At 33.2% G+C, this 17,065-nt stretch overlaps 1 protein-coding gene across 1 annotated transcript; it reads left to right on the plus strand.

The window, feature by feature from the left end:
* Window positions 1–1,788: 1,788 nt before the first annotated feature.
* LOC109208974 (phosphatidylinositol 4-phosphate 5-kinase 2-like) lies at window positions 1,789–6,838 on the plus strand. The gene is made up of 8 exons (XM_019372138.1): window positions 1,789–3,362; window positions 3,482–3,646; window positions 3,764–3,929; window positions 4,133–4,243; window positions 4,318–4,511; window positions 4,594–4,724; window positions 4,819–4,912; window positions 5,517–6,838. Exons 1-8 carry the CDS (start codon window positions 2,125–2,127, stop codon window positions 5,821–5,823), a joined length of 2,406 nt encoding a protein of 801 aa, XP_019227683.1. The 5' UTR covers window positions 1,789–2,124; the 3' UTR covers window positions 5,824–6,838.
* The last annotated feature ends 10,227 nt before the right edge of the window (window positions 6,839–17,065 follow it).

Raw genomic sequence — 17,065 nt, forward strand, 5'->3', positions numbered from 1 at the left:
AAGTTTTTAATGCTCAACAAACCAATATTGTGAATAGTATCCAAGAAGAGCGTGAATTAGATACAGAAATTGATGAGCTAGAGGAGGAGGCTAGAGTAGAACACCAACAATCAATCACACTAGATTTTGAGGATGTCGATGTTGTAGAAGAGATACTAGAGTCAACCAAGGATATTGAGGATACATATTTAGTTGACTCTATTGTCATTAGTGTTGAGAATGTAGATAGTCCCAATGTTCATGTAGTTGAGCGCATTGGTCCTCACTCCAAGCATTTTTCCACATTGTGTTTAGATGATAATATGAAAATAGAGTCGTCCGAGCCATTTGAGGAGTCAAGGAATGATGAACGAAGTGCTTACATTCTGGAATTCTTCTTGCCAGAAAGTCGGGATTACACACCTCATATAAAGGCCAAGAAGTGCAGAATACTACATTATTTTATTGGGCTAGTCAGATTCGTTCCACCACCCCAGGAGCATGATCATAGAGCAGAATCAAAACTTGGGGTCCAATTCATATGTTCAAAGTGGAGGCAAAAAGTGATTCACGTCGTGCCGCGACGTTAAATCAAGCGCTTGTTGGGAGGCAACCCAGCTTTATTGCTTTCTTTTATTATTTTTTTTATTATTTTAATACTAGTTATTTTGTATCAAGCTTCTGCAATTATTTTTGGAATTAAGAAAGGTGTTATATTAGAGAAGACAATATTTGGATTAGAAAATCAGGGTCACTTTTGACCATATATGATTCTCAAGTTTGGGAATTTTAGCTTAGGAAAAAAAACTGATTTGATTAGACAATTTAGGTTAAAACAAGACTTGATTTCGAGAGTGCAAATCATTGAATAAGGCAATACCAACAACCAACAGCTGTTTGCCTTGGTTTTTCTGTTCTGGAAATATACATAAGGATCTCTGGTGTAGATTTAGAAGTACAATGGAGATTTGTTCAAAAAATGATGGAGTTTTCTACGATGGAATAAAGAGTGCGGCCGGGTGCACTAAGCTCCCGTTATGCGCGGGGTTTGAGAAGGGTCGGAGAGGCCGTGTTTCCACGGCTTGAACGCGTGACCTCTTGGTCAAATGGCAACAACTTTACCAATTACGCCAAGGCTCCCTTCTTTTCTACGATGGTATGTCGTTTCCAATTCCAAATATAAAATATACTCTAGGAAGCTTATCATTTCAAATTGGATTTAAGTTTTAATCTATTACTATAATTGATTTTTTACATTACCCTAGGTTACTAACTAATACTTATTAAATAGTGTTACTTGTAAATATACTTTAAATGGTCCAATTATATTATATAAATAATTTTTTAATACTATTAGTGTATATAAATTAAACTCTTTCTAATTTCTATAACCTTTTCTTCAGCATTAAATGTATCAACTGCGATCGGCTTTTAAAATTTTTACTTCTTTGAGATAGAATAAAATAATTTTTTTTTTGTATTTCTTTAAAGAAGTTCTTAAGAAAACAACAAATTTCATTAATGAAAATAAATCAAATTAGTTGGACAGATGAAGCATTTAAGTTCACTAGGGAGCAGTGTGTGGAAAGTGTAATTGACATTTTTGTTCAATTAACCAAAACTAAAAGCAAACCTCCCCCCCCCCCCCCACCCCCACCCCCAAACCCCCATAGTTCACATTTCCTTGGGGCACCGTGCCCACTTCTCTTTCTTCAATTTTTTTCCTTCTCTCTCTACTTTATTATTATTAATATTAATAGTATAGTATTTTAATTTTAATAATTTCTTTTCCATTTTTTCCCCTTACATCTTAGTTTCTCTCTCTTTGTTGTGATTCCCTCAAAGCTCCTGTTTGTATTCATTCTTTTTCTCACTTCTTACATTACTCTTTCCTAAACAGCAAAGCAAAGCGAATCGTGCCTCCCTCTTCCCTCTCTCTCTTTCTCTCTATCTATCCTCTTTCCCTCTATACTCTAGAGAGAGAAAATAAAATAAAAAATAATATACATATTCACTGACGGATATTGCAAAGAGGAAGAAATAGACGTCGCCGGATATGCTCCGGCAAAACCATTTCCGGCAATAGTTCAAACCGAGTTGCAGTACTAGAACACCATTTTTGAAATTATTGAGGAAAAACGTGAAATGCCTGAGACTTTGATATTATCGAAAATTACTAAGGAAGTGGATGAGGAGGAAAAAGAGAAGATGCTAGAAACCACTACAGCGACAACACCGAGGTCAGTTATCATCATTCCTCGGAGCAAATCCCAAGCAGCATCCCGGAGAGTCATTCCTACGGATAGTACAATCACTACAGCATTCGGTACAACAAGTACTAGCACTACTACAACCTCAAACGCAGTAGAAAAGCACCTTCCTAACGGGGATCTGTACATAGGTAACTTCTCCGGCAGTTCACCTCATGGATCCGGCAAGTATTTATGGAAAGATGGGTGTATGTACGAAGGGGAGTGGAAAAGAGGCAAAGCATCCGGAAAAGGAAAGTTCTCGTGGCCATCTGGAGCTACATTCGAAGGCGAATTCAAGTCGGGTCGGATGGAGGGTTCGGGTACGTTTATCGGATCCGATGGGGATATGTATAAAGGTTCATGGTCCGCGGATCGAAAACATGGCTACGGCCAAAAACACTACAGTAATGGGGATTATTATGAAGGGCACTGGAAGAGGAATTTACAAGATGGACAAGGGAGATATGTTTGGAAAAATGGTAATGAGTATGTTGGTGAATGGAAAAATGGGGATATTCATGGAAGAGGTGTTTTAATTTGGGCTAATGGGAATAGGTATGATGGGAATTGGGAAAGTGGTGTTCCTAAAGGTCATGGGGTTTTCACTTGGCCTGATGGGAGTTGCTATATTGGGTGTTGGACCAAGAATCAGCAACAGCATAGCCAAATTCTTAATGGTACTTTTTATCCAGCTAACAACAATAAAACTAGTACTAATAATAGTACTGATTTCAGTGTTAAAGAGGATGCTTTTTTGGGGGGATTTTTTGGGCATAAGTTAGCAGCACCTTTAATGGAAAATGATGATTGTGGTGGTGGGGTTGTAGTGATGAATATGGGGAAGAAAAGGTCATCAGTAGATGGAGCAAGGGGAAGCATGACAGAAAGAAATTTTCCAAGGATTTGCATTTGGGAATCTGATGGTGAAGCTGGTGATATTACTTGTGATATTATTGATAATGTAGAGGCCTCCATGATTTACAGAGATCGCTTTGGGTTCGATCGAGATGGACTTAAGCAGTTTAGGAGAAATCCTTGTTGCTTTAGCAGAGAAGAAAAGAAGCCAGGACAGACTATATCCAAAGGGCATAAGAATTATGATTTGATGCTCAATCTCCAGTTGGGCATTAGGTAATATTAATTTGAATGAAGTTGTGGATTGCCAGTATATTGGATGTTGTTCTATTTCAGTTTGGTTTTTTCTTGATTACAAAATTGTTGCATAGCTGAATCCATGGTGGTTTTTACAGGTATTCAGTTGGGAAGCATGCTTCAATATTGCGGGATCTTAAAACTAGTGATTTTGATCCTAATGAGAAGTTCTGGACTAGGTTTGCTCCGGAAGGGTCCAAGATTACACCCCCTCATCAATCTACTGATTTCCGTTGGAAGGATTATTGCCCGGTGGTGTTTAGGTATTCATTTCTTGAAATATGTAAATTATAAGTTGTAGTTTGATATTGTATAACTTTGATCTTTGTTAAAAACCATGAAAGACTCTAAAGTGGTTGGTTGGTTGTTGGATTATACAGACATTTGAGGGAACTATTCCAAGTGGATCCTGCAGATTACATGTTAGCAATATGTGGAAATGATGCCCTAAGAGAGCTTTCTTCTCCGGGAAAGAGTGGAAGCTTCTTTTATTTGACTCAGGATGATAGGTTTATGATCAAAACAGTGAAAAAATCAGAAGTCAAGGTTAGTTGCCTACCTCTTTGACTTGCACTTGAATTGATAATTTTCGTGAAACAGGTTGTCATACTGTGGGTGGTTATCTGTATATTTCATTCTAATTTCTAATTGTTTTTGGCTTAGGTATATGAAATATTTGTTTCTGTTAAACAGTGATGATGACATGCTCAATTTTCTAATGGGTTTAAATTGTGCAAATCTTTATTCAGGTGCTTATTAAGATGCTTCCAAGTTACTATCAACATGTTTGTCGTTATGAAAATACACTTGTCACAAAATTCTATGGTGTCCATTGCGTCAAACCAGTTGGTGGTGTCAAGGTATGTCTGTCAGAATTGAAATTAACTTAGACTCTTTGTTCATGTCTGATATTGGATACTTTGATTGGGTGCAGACACGGTTCATTGTAATGGGCAACATGTTCTGCTCAGAATATCGTATTCACAGACGCTTTGACCTGAAAGGTTCCTCGCATGGACGCACAACAGATAAACCAGAAGGAGAAATTGATGAAACCACTACCCTTAAGGACCTTGATCTGAACTATGTGTTCCGTCTCCAGCGGAACTGGTATGAGGACCTGATCAAGTAAGTATGAGAATGCTGTTGTCACAAAGTTTATTCCTTCATTCTGTACTATCATGACTCAATTGGTTTAACTTCGTCGCAGACAAATCGATCGTGATTGTGAATTTTTGGAAGCTGAGCGAATCATGGACTACAGTCTCTTGGTTGGTCTTCACTTCCGAGATGATAATACGGGTGACAAGATGGGTTTGTCACCATTCCTCTTGCGTACTGGTAGGTTACACATTTGTAAGAGATTTATTCTAAAGCTGGTATAATAATGTGGAGTCCAGAACAACAATAAGAGGAATCTCTGCTTGCTTTTCAGGAAAGAATGATTCATACCAAAATGAGAAGTTCATGCGTGGTTGTCGTTTCCTCGAAGCTGAGCTACAAGACATGGATAGAGTTCTTGCTGGCCGGTAAGCATAGTCCTTCTGGCTGCTGTTAATTAGCTATTGGCCTGGAATTTACTTTGTTCTATGACATTATTTACGTCTGTGCTTGTATTTGTATGCCATTAGGGGCTATATTGACGCTAGTTCTTCTGTCACTAAGTAGTCTTTGGATTGTGATGATTCTCCATGAATTTGAGATTGGTAGTTGGAATTTTGAGAGTTTGCTTGGTTTGTTGCTGCAACATTTTGGAGGGAATTTTGTACACAACATTTGTGATGGGACTGGACCAAGGTGTTGTTATTTAAACCCTGGATAAGAAGCATGTCTTACTATATTATATTGCTCTTCAACTGCTATAACTGCCCCCAAGTTGTAAACTTAAAATACTACAGTATTTTTCGGGCAGAATTGAAACTAGCTACTGACTTTAATGTGGAAAGCAATTTCTTGAGAACCACTTGTGATACCACAATAAGATTTTCAGCCATGACAACACTGTTTTCTGCTAGAGTAAAAAGCTTGCTAATTTACATTGCTTTGTCCATGTTGCCCTAATACTTGTGGGTGCTTAAGATTGTTTTGTTTCTCAAACCATTCCTGATTTTGAAGTTACTTGTATCTTTATAGGAAGCCCTTAATTAAGTTGGGTGCTAACATGCCTGCAAGAGCAGAGCGGGTGGCACGAAGGAGTGATTTTGATCAGTATACTCCCGGTGGGTTCTGTAATATGCCTCCTTCACGTGGGGAAGTCTACGAAGTAGTCCTGTACTTTGGAATCATTGACATCCTGCAGGATTATGATATTAGCAAGAAGCTCGAGCACGCTTACAAATCCTTGCAAGCTGACCCAACCTCAATCTCAGCTGTAGATCCAAAACTCTACTCGAAGAGGTTTCGGAATTTCATAGGCAGAATTTTTGTCGAAGACAGGTGATAGGGCAAGAGAATGAAAAAATCAGCAGCTCACAAAAAGTCTGTTAAATTATAAAGATTCTTCAATGAATCTGGAATCCCAAGTGGTGTAAAGCACATTGCCTGGAATGGTTGGGCGGCAGCTGCTCGCGGTGGTCATAATCGAAAAAAATATTAGCTCCGGCAGTAATGGTCGAAGACATTTTTTGGCTCGGATATACTATTCATGCGCGGTGCTTGGTGGGGTTAGTGGCTGAATTTTATGGATCAGCCACTGGTTGAGTGTAAGTTCTTTGTACATTCCATGGGGATGGGTAAGAAGGTAATACTAGTTATTTTTTGTTTTTAGTTTTAGGGATTTTTTCTTTTCTTTTTGGGGTGATCAAGGAATGTGAAGATTTGAAAGATAAGCATAGGGAACTGAGCAAGTTTCTCAGTGAGATTCAAAAAGATTGGAGTGATGGAGGAAAGGACTTTTAAATAATCAAAAGTGTACAGCATATAGGAAGGATGAGGAGGTTGAATAGATTATGAAAAATATATATATTTGTGTGAATGTCTAAATTCTTGTTATTTATGATGTTTATAGTAAAAGTGACTGCACGGAAGAAGTATGTATCTGTCATCTCTGCTGCTGGGGTCGGCGGGGGGTGGTGTCATTTTGGTTGCTTTTCTTTTGATAGCAGTGAAAGAAAGAAAGAAAGAAAGAAAGAGGCATTGCATTGGGGGCAGAGGAAGAGAGTTTTTGTATACTGAGTCTGAGAGTAACATGAAAAGGGGAGAAAGCAGAGACCAAAGATGCGCTGGCTGGTCCTATCTCACTTTTGTTTTACTGCCCTTTTACTGTGTTGGAGTTGGCGTGGGTTTGTTGAATTTGTTCCTCTTTTGCTCATAGAGTGAGTTTACAATAAATGGTGCTGTCCTTTCTGCACCATTTGTTTGGTCGTGTTACAACCGGAAAAGAATTTGTATGTTTTGTAGCCCTTGTCATTTATGATTATATATAGAGTAAAAATGAAAGTGAAATATATAGTATATTTTAATTTGGCCCGGTTATTAATGATGTGTGTTCACGTTTTTATATATATATATATATATATATATATCTTAGAGGAGATAACTAGTTCTTCGGTAAAATAATTGAGGTGTTCCTAAGTTTAAGAAAAAATAAATAAATGGAAAAGTTGGTTGTTTTTTCTCTTCTTTTGAAGACGAGAGCAGTCGTTAAAGCATAATGCGGATATGCCAGAGAGATTTGACTCAAATTGTGGTCTCAAGCTTAAAAACCCACATCAATAAAATTACAGTTGTTACTGTAATTCCAAAGAGGTTTTGAGGGCTACTTTGTCAATTCAATTTCCTTTGGCCTTTGCTGGGAATTTGTGTAGGGTTTTTAAACTGTAGGAGTCAAAGTCAGTGGGCTGTCAACGAGGTGAACAGGGCCCCATTTTCTTTTTTTTACTGTGGTTTCTTCCTTTTGACCTAGTTCTTTTTTATACTTACTTTAATAGTAGTAGGATTTTGCTGTGTCTGTTAGCTCAGATCGTAAGCATGGGTCTGTGTCACTCTGTACGGGATTCTGTTATCAACCCATCATACTAATATTTCACAGTGAAGGGTGTCCTTAGTTAATTTACTAGAGATTAATTTACTGAATTATTATTATAATTTCTTGTTATAATTTTAACATCGGCTTTATTAGGGAGAATTTTACTTTGAATTCCAATACGGGTACGGAACTCGAATGAGAAATCAAACAAGTTATTTTTATATACTTCTAGAAAAGAGTTGTTTTTATTTTTAAATAGAAGTTATGTCATAAAATAGATTTGAGATAGTAATCTATTTATATTATATTAAAAGCACGAAGGCTCCAAGCGAAATGTCGTTCACCTTTTTACTTTCAAAAATAGAGTACACACATGTTAAAATAGTCATTTAATTATTTTCTAATATTTAGAAATAGTCATTGAATTAATTTCCTAATATATAGAAATAATCATTTAATTATTTTCCTAATATTTTAGGACATTAATTTTTCAATTCCTTTTAGTTCTAAAAGTTCTCCATTTTCAACTCTTACAGTGTACCTTCCATATTAATTTTCCTAATATATAGAATTTTGAATCCAAATAAAACTTTGTTTATTAATTTTTTTTAATGTAGATTAATCCCAACCTAAGTTTGTTTTCAAACGTATATAGTCTGACTCAAAGTAGTCTCTTTTTTTATTTTGGTAATTTACTTAAACATATCGAGGGGTTTGAATATTTACACTCTAATAAAGTGGTTAAAAATAATATAACTTTAGAATTTATTATAATGACATGTTGGTCCTTTTTTTACCCGCTAGACTTTTACATTAATTTAATTATATTTTTAATATTTAAGATTTTAAAACATTCAAAATTCTTGAAATGTCAGATCAATTTTTTCAATCCTTTGAACATAAAATTCTATTGGATAAAATATAGTTATAGTTACACCTTAAAAACTTAGGATGAGGTAATAGTAGTAATATGACTCAAAAAAGTACTTTTCCAATGTTAAGAACAAATAAATAAATTTTGATTTTAAAAAAGAACTCTTTGAATGAACTAATTAGTTAAAGAATTCAATTCAATTCTTTTACAACGTCATATAAATAACTACAAAACTCTTGGTGCACATAATTTTATTTTCATAGGAAGAACATTGGCAATAAAAAAATAAAAAAAGATAGAGAAAAATTTGTTATAATATTTGAGAGTCAAGTTGGTAAAATGCAAATGTAAAGCAATAAAAAGGATATAGTAGAAGATAAAATGTAGTATTCTAAATGAATTATCTTTAAATATTTCTCTTTCTTTTACATTCGTCCAACAAATGACAAAAGCTATAAAGTCAACCTCTTCATTCTCAATCTCTAAAAGACCAAAATATTTAATTTTTTAAGGGATTTTTACCTTCCTATACCATATATGAAACCTTATTACCCTCATTGTTTAAGGTTTGTGTTAATTACATTTCAGCATACCAAATTACCATTTATATACCATAATTCAAATTAGGGATATAATTAAGGGTGCATTTATATTAGGCGCTAATTTAGGACCGTATCTTCCCTCATTTATCTTTACCCGTCTCTCTCCTCCCCTCCCTCCCACTCCCTCCCCCCTTCCCCCCGGACGATGGACAGTAGCATCAATAATCTTCAGATTAGTTCTCATTTACTTCCCCAAAAATCTTAACTTAGCGACCGTATCTTCAGATTAGTTCTTATTTACCAATTCTCTATTTACACGTACAAAACATCAATGTATCGTTATTTTTATTGACCTCTTTTTTTGTTTTTTTTTGGGCAGTGGCTGAAGGTTACTGGTTAACACAGTCGTTGAAACTCGAAGAAGAAGAAGAAGAAGAAGACATATTTCCAGAAATTGTAGATAAATTGTAGAAAAATTAGAAAAATTGTAGGTAAAGTGTAGACTGTTTTTTGCAGAAGATTTTGTAGAAGCTTTAGTCGTTTTGGATTTGTGAAAACAGAAAACAATGCATCTACAATCAGAATACAAATAATCTACAAGATATCTACAAAATGAATACATTGAATTTTAATATCCCAATTCCCATTTCAATTGTAGCATAATTGACATTTTTGACATAATTTTAGAAGATTTGTAGAAGTTTTAGTCTTCCCAATCTGCAATTTATCTACAATTTATCTACAATTCTACAATTTAACTACAATTTATCTACAATTTCTTCACCAAAACCCCTCAAAATTGAGATATAAACTCCTAAACATATTCCGAATTATTTACAACAACACCCAGTCCAAACAAATAATGATTTTTGAGAACCCAAATTTGAATTCAAAGCTTTCAAGCTTTTTAATGGCTATCAATGGTGGAAAATATATGGAAGAACAGATGAAGATGAAAAAGAGAAATCTCCTTTCCGTTTCAATATTCTTCTCCTAAATCTGTTCAGAATATTCACGCCAAATCTGTTCAGAATATTCTTCTCCTAAAATTTAGCTCGCATAAATAGGAAGATACAACTGCTATTAATTAGCTTTTAATGATTGGTACAAAAACTGTAGAAATAATGTGGACTGGGCGGGTAATTTAGAAATTATGCACATTTTTGGTAATAAGGTTTCATATATGGTATAGATAAGAAAAAATCTCATTTTTTAATTCATTTTATTTGACAACTATTTGGATTGTGATAAATTATTTTGCGTCACTTGTTTGTTTTCAATGTTAATGCATACAATAACAACAAGTATCACGAGATATTCCCAAAGATTTTCTCAAAAGTCACAATAAGGCATCTTAGGATTTCTATTGGGGTAGAATTTATTTCTTAGTGAGTTAGCTAAATGGGATAACATATATATATATATATTATTTCATAAATTAAACACATCATTTAATAATACTTATAAAATTCACTAAATTATTGACTCATTAGTCCGGGATACACGCGCAACGCGCGTACCCTAAGATTAGTATTATATTAAAAGCATGAAGGGCCTTCGCGAAATATTGTTCGCCTTTTTTACCCTTTAAAAACTGTTTTTACGCTACATAAGATTATAATTTTAACTATATTTCCAATATTTAGGGTTTTGAAAATATTGCATCTTAAGTCTTTCGTTATTTGAAATATATGTATTTTTCCTAATATTACGCATGGTATAACTATAAGTATGAACAATCAAAATAAAATATCTCCTTTTCTTTTAGAAAAAACTTAACTAAAAGCGATTTAGCTGCAATTTGCTTAGTTGTCTTATCTTTAGCAGAAAAAATCGATGTTTAATTAATTTAGTATTAAAAATTACACTAATTGATAATTAGAACAAATTACTAGCAAATATTTAAGAATATAAGAGAGAGGAAGAAAAGTGATTGACAATAGTCAATAACACTAATCTACAAACATAAGCATCCAAAAATATAAATATCACGTTAATTTTTTATCATTTGAAAATATAATTTATATTGAATAAAACCATAATTACATTTCAATATCTAAACTATGCATGAGTATGAAGAATTTGAATTAATGAAAAATAAAATATTTCTTTTAATATTCAGAATAATTAATTAAGTTTTTTGGATTAACCAATTAATTAAAAAAATTCAACTTAATTATTTTTCAAATTCATCATTTAAGTAAATTATTTGAAATTGATAAAACTCCGAGAAAACATAAATTTATTTCCATAAGAAGAGCATTGGCGCCAGAAGAATCAGAAAGTAGAGTAAAATTGGTTATGGTATAGTATTAGGAATCAAATTGTTAAATGCACATTTTAAACAATAAAAATAAAACAATAGACAAAATATATGTTTTCACTACTACTTCTTCTTCTTCTTCTTCTTCTTCTTCTTCTTCTATTCTTCTACTTCTATTCTCTCCTATCTGTCCTCTTCTCTTTTTCTCTACTCTTCTTCTGCTCTTCTGACTCTTCTCTCTACTCTGCTGCTCTCGCTGCTACTTTTTGCTGCTTGCTTATCTGCTACTTCTTCTTTCTGTTTCTGCTTTCTTTCTCTCTTTCTCTTTTTTACTTCTTCTTCCTTTTCTGCTCTCTCTTCTCTTTCTTCTCTGTCTTTTCTTCTGACTCTTCTATTCTCAGCTTCTCTGCTCTTCTTCTCTCTTCTCTCTCTTTCTTGTCTTCTGGCTTTCACTCTTTCTGCTCTTCTTCTTCTTTTCTTGCTCTTCTTCTGTTCTACTATCTTCTTGCTTACTCTTCTTTCTTCTGCTCTATCTCTCCTCTTTCTCTACTCTTTCTTTCTTCTCTCTCTTACTTCTGTTCTCTCTTTGCTTTTTGATCTTACTCTTGCTTTTTCTCTCTTTCTTCTCTCTTCTTTTTTCTTTCTCTTTCTTTCTCTTCTATCTTTCTCTTATTCTTCTCTTCGTACTTGTCTTCTCTCCTTCTCTCTCTTTCTCTAGTCTCTCTTCTGATCCTCTCTCTCCTCTACTGCTTCTCTTCTTCTCTCTGACTTTGCTCTCTTTCTTCTTCTTTTCTTCTTCTTCTTCTTCTTCTTCTTATTATTATTATTATTTTAATTTTTTTTATTTTTTTTATTTTTGTTTTTTACTCAAAAAAATGACAACTCCTTATATATATAATATTATATTATATTATTATATATATATAATAATATATATATATATATTATATATATATATAATATATTATATATATATTTTTTATATTAAGATTTTTTTAGAATATTATGATATTAGTCATATTTTTACTTTATACCGTTATTTATCGATTTCTTTGCGATGAGCACAACACAAACATCTTGTTTTCGAGAAACACCAAAAGATTCAATTCTTCAATTTGTTTTATTTAACAACTTTTTGTTCATAATCGTATTTTTACCAATTTTTATTTGTATTTTTATTATTTCATAAAAATTACAATAATTTTATAAGATATTCTCACAAAAGTCCTTATAAATCACAGTAAGTTTTCTTAGCAATTTAGTTATAAATCACAATAAGTCCTCTGAGTAATTTTGTAGGTTGGATTTCTTACTTTATTGATCTTGCTAAACGAGATCTACATTTGTTATTTGCAGGAAGTTTCACTTTTTTCTTAATTTTTATTTTATAAATCAATACATTATTTAATAATATTTATGTATTTTTTAAATAATATTCATTGATTTTGACGTGCAAAGCACGTACTCTAAAACTAGTACTATATTAAAAGCACGAAGGCCCTTAGCGAAATGTTGTTCGCCTTTTTTACCCTTTAAAAATAAATTTTACATTGGACAAAATAGTAATTCAAATATTTTTTTTAATATTTAGGACTTAGTTCCTGATTTAAATTATGTATTAAGTCCTAATATTTAGGAGTTCACAATCAATTAAAAATTTACCTTATTTTAATTATTCATATAATTGTAATCATTCCATATTAAGTTCTTAATATGTAAGATTTTAACATCAACTAAAATTCTAATAGTTAAACGCTTTAATAAACTCACCTAATACATGCGCGTTCAATGATGGTAAGAAATATAGGGGAACATCATGGAAACTATTTGGGCTAATTGATTTTTTTGTAATACTTTAAAACTAATTTAAATTTAAATTACCTTATATAAATTATTTCTTTATATTAGTATCCTTGACATAATTGTCATTTTTTCTTGTTACAGTTCAATATTTAAAATCTGAGATGCGCTAATACTAAGAACTTTAATCAACAAAAATCTAATGAGTTACTATTATAATAAAAATAATAATTAAGTCTATGAATTAATTATTAGGAAAAAATATAATCCTGTTACGAAACTTAGCTCAAAGTAACAATATAGAACAATAAAATAGACAACAATGTAGAGAGGAAGAGAGGAGAGAATCTTATTTCTTCTATGTATTCAAGTGTATACAATGTGATGCCAAAATCCTCTATTTATAGGATTACATAAAGGCATACAAAAGAATGCCATAAACATGACATTAAACATTTGAGATCATGGAGGAAGATCATGGGGAGGTTATGGAGGTGTGGGAGTTACAACTATAATGGTGAGAAGTAGTGGGAGTTATCTACATAATGGAGAAGAGTAGTGGGAGTAACTTCTTTAGGAGTTATAGACATCCACTACAAAATAATATTTCATAACACTCCCCCTTGGATGTCTATAGATAATGTGCCTCGTTAAAACCTTACTAAGAAAAAACCCTGTGGGAAAAAATCTTAGTGAAGGAAAAAGAGTACACATATCTTGTAATATGCATTATTTGCTGCCTCATTAAAAACCTTGCCAGAAAAACCGAGTGGGATAAAATCTTAGCTAAGGAAAAAAAAGTACAGCGCGTATTTGCCTCCCCCTGATGAAAGCATCACTTTATTCTTCGGAGACGACGAATTCCAAGCTTGTATAACAACTTCTCTAATATTGAGATCCGCAATGTCTTGTGAAGAAGTTTGTCAAATTATCACTTGAACAAATTTGTTGAAGAATTTTGGTGAATGTGCTTTATTTTGTCTCTTTCGATAGTCCTTCTTTCAATTGATATAAGCAAACAACATTATCTTCAGTATTATTGGAATCTTCTCTTCAAAGTCAAGTCACACGTCTGTTGTGTGTTGAGCCCCTTGCTTTATCAGTTGCTTATCTTGGCATGACTTAAATAAGTATCAACAATTAACTGCCTTGTAATATGATAATATGGCAGTACTCTCACATGCAAATAGAATGTTTGAAGAACGAACTTCAGAAAATGCCTGCATTTGCATAACCAACAAAATCTTGGCGATATTTGTTAGAATAAACAAATCTAAATCAAGTATTCCTTTTGAAATATAATACTAATTGTATTCCAATATCTCCACATTGAAATAAAACTATATCTTGCTAGCATATTGTTATACTCATGGTTCTAGCCAGATATATTAGTGCACCAATTGCACTAGACACAAAAATAAATCATGTACGCAATGATCGCTCTAATCTACATAAGGATCTGCCGAATATTTATTTAATAAATTTCTTGGGAACCTTAATATGCTTCAGAACAATTTAAATCATTCAAGGATTTTCATTATATGTATATCAAATGTATTGTCAGACCCCCCACAGGAGAACATGTCTCCTAATACCAGGATATTTACGAAAATTTTATGCCACAAGCCGTCTTTATGTCTATCGACTTGATTTTTCATTTCACTTTCAGGTGTGGGGACTATCCGTCCAACTTCACATTTTTCAGGTGAAGTCAATTTCATTGCATATTTTTCATTTGGCCAATCATTTATCTGTCCAAATTCCATGACAGATTTGAGCTCAAGATCCTCGTCAATATTAATAATATTGAGCACTACATTATATTAACAACATCGTCATCGATCATTTTACATCGGTTCCATCATCGCATAATAAAGACATAACTTATCGAGATCTCATTATTTTCAGGTACCTGAGCCTCTCCCATGAGGTCTTATAAAATGTTATGTCATGGTGCTCTTATAAAGCACTTGCCTCCTTATTATGACCATCTTGAACATTTGCTCCTCTCCTTCTTCAAGGAGTTTTATCTTTGGAACCGATTAGTCTATTACGCTTCAAGAGTTCCATAGACTATGTCCATCATGGACTTTATTCTATTTGGAGCATTAGTAGCTGAAATATGACATTTAGTTTGGGTCAGCAAATGCGCATGGAAATATTTTGCAAATGAATTATCACTTGAACTTCAAGTTCATATTTTCTTGTACGAGGATCTAATATACTCATAATAATTCATTCCATGTATTACTTTTTTTTCAGCTGCTCATTTTCTCCCCCTAATGTTGGGATCACCAACACATATCCCCAACCTTCATTGAGACCAATCTTTGTGCATTGTGGTGGTACAATTAAATCATATAGTACATCCATATTTCTAGATGAAAATATTTGGTTCCTGACCCTGAACCAATTGTGATGGGGAGAATTTATCATAACTTGTTGGCTAGATGCGTACAAGTGCTGTTGTATATTAAATAATATACTTAATACAAAATTTCTATTTGGAGTTTTGTTCTCATAACCAATGGTTTAGCTATAATTGGAGGCATACAATTTCTGCTAAACCAACTTGGATTTAAACCAGCATTATCAAGATAAATTATCATAATATATATTCTGGAACTGTGCTCTAATAATTTGAGCGAACAACCTTGCAAAAACCAAAGTGCAAGTTGATAACAAACGCACATGTGACCATACAATAGATGCATCTATTAAAATCATATAATAGTAAACGATCCACATGGCAGGTGATTGGGCCCATACATATATATCACCTTTTATTCGTTCCAGATATCAAGGGATTCAATCCCAACCTTAACTGGTATATCATGAGAAAAAAAATATCACAAGAGAATTCTAGAAGAATCTTCTATTTCTTTAATATATACCAATGTGAATTCTCAATCAATTTTCACATCATAATTGAACCGGGATGGTCAACCGGTCATGCCAACTAATATTTGTTTCAATAAACCTCTAGTTTACTTATGGCATGTGATTCCATCAGCATGCTTATACATCTGTAGTACAAATAGAAGAAAAATCGGGTAACCTTTCATATTTACCCGGTATGAATATAGTAATATGAAGATATTCAATCTTCCTTTCATTTATAGTCTCAATATGCCAACCACTTTGGCTAATATATTTGAAACTCAAAAAGTTCCTTTTTGAGACTTACTACCACCAATGCCATGAATAATTTTATTTATTCCGGTAGTAACAAATTCGCTCTTTCGGAGCTCTCAATAATTTTGTACTACAAGATCTTTTATACCACCATCCAAGTGGTGAATTTTTCCTCCACGAAAAAAATTATCTTATCATTGTCACAATCAAAAACATTATAGACAAGACTCATTTCTTGCTTTACTTTTGCCTTTAATAACTTTTTATAAGGCATGGTAAAATATTTTAGGCGTACCACGTGTACGCGACCAATGACATATTCATGTAACCATATTGTAATATTCATTATCTTTATTTCTCTCAAACCTCCCTTAGAGGTGAGTTGTGGTATTTATCCAACCATGCATAAGCACATTCTTATGCATAATTTTTATCACATATATATTTCAACATTTACTTTCAGGAATGAGCCTGCATTTACAATGCTTATCACAAGTCACATTTTCAACGAATGGACTATAACCATATGAACGTGTCTCGTATTAACAGACCACATTGATACATATTCCTTCACCTTTGAAGGACCATTTTGAGAACCCTTATCATTCTCCTTTTTACAATTACCATAATGATGACTGTTATTATTTGATCTTTGGCACGCCCACGTTCATTGGTCAACCACTTGTCTTTATTTAGATTTATTATGCACCGTTTTCACATTCACTTCAAGAATTGAGCAAATCAAGTGGGACAAACTTTATGCTTTTTCATGAAAAATACATTATTTTTCTTTAGTCATCATTATATCATCAATATGGTGCATTGGGACTCAAACCCAATGCCTTATCCATATAAAGGCATGTTAGGACATAATGCATTGTGACTCGAACCCAACTACTTATTATCATGGCGCACTAGGACTTAAACCCAGTGTCTTACCCTCAAGGTACGATGAGACTTGAACCCACCGTCTTACGCTCAATAAATAGCATAATAGACCAAAATACAATTGAGGCTCATCCTCGGTCCTCTAAATCACTTACCCACAGGGCCACATATAATGGTTATGCATAAAACCATTCTGTTATAACAATTTTATAA

This window comes from Nicotiana attenuata, unplaced genomic scaffold (assembly GCF_001879085.1).
Source record: "Nicotiana attenuata strain UT unplaced genomic scaffold, NIATTr2, whole genome shotgun sequence".
Lineage (NCBI taxonomy): Eukaryota > Viridiplantae > Streptophyta > Magnoliopsida > Solanales > Solanaceae > Nicotiana > Nicotiana attenuata.

What these genes read in the sequence shown, in the direction of transcription:
- LOC109208974 (XM_019372138.1), top strand. Translation starts at nt 2,125, where the DNA reads ATGCCTGAGACTTTGATATTATCGAAAATTACTAAGGAAGTGGATGAG. An exon ending in ACCATTCCTCTTGCGTACTG is followed by an intron (nt 4,725 to 4,818) that starts GTAGGTTACACA and finishes CTTGCTTTTCAG; the next exon opens with GAAAGAATGATTCATACCAA. An exon ending in GATAGAGTTCTTGCTGGCCG is followed by an intron (nt 4,913 to 5,516) that starts GTAAGCATAGTC and finishes GTATCTTTATAG; the next exon opens with GAAGCCCTTAATTAAGTTGG.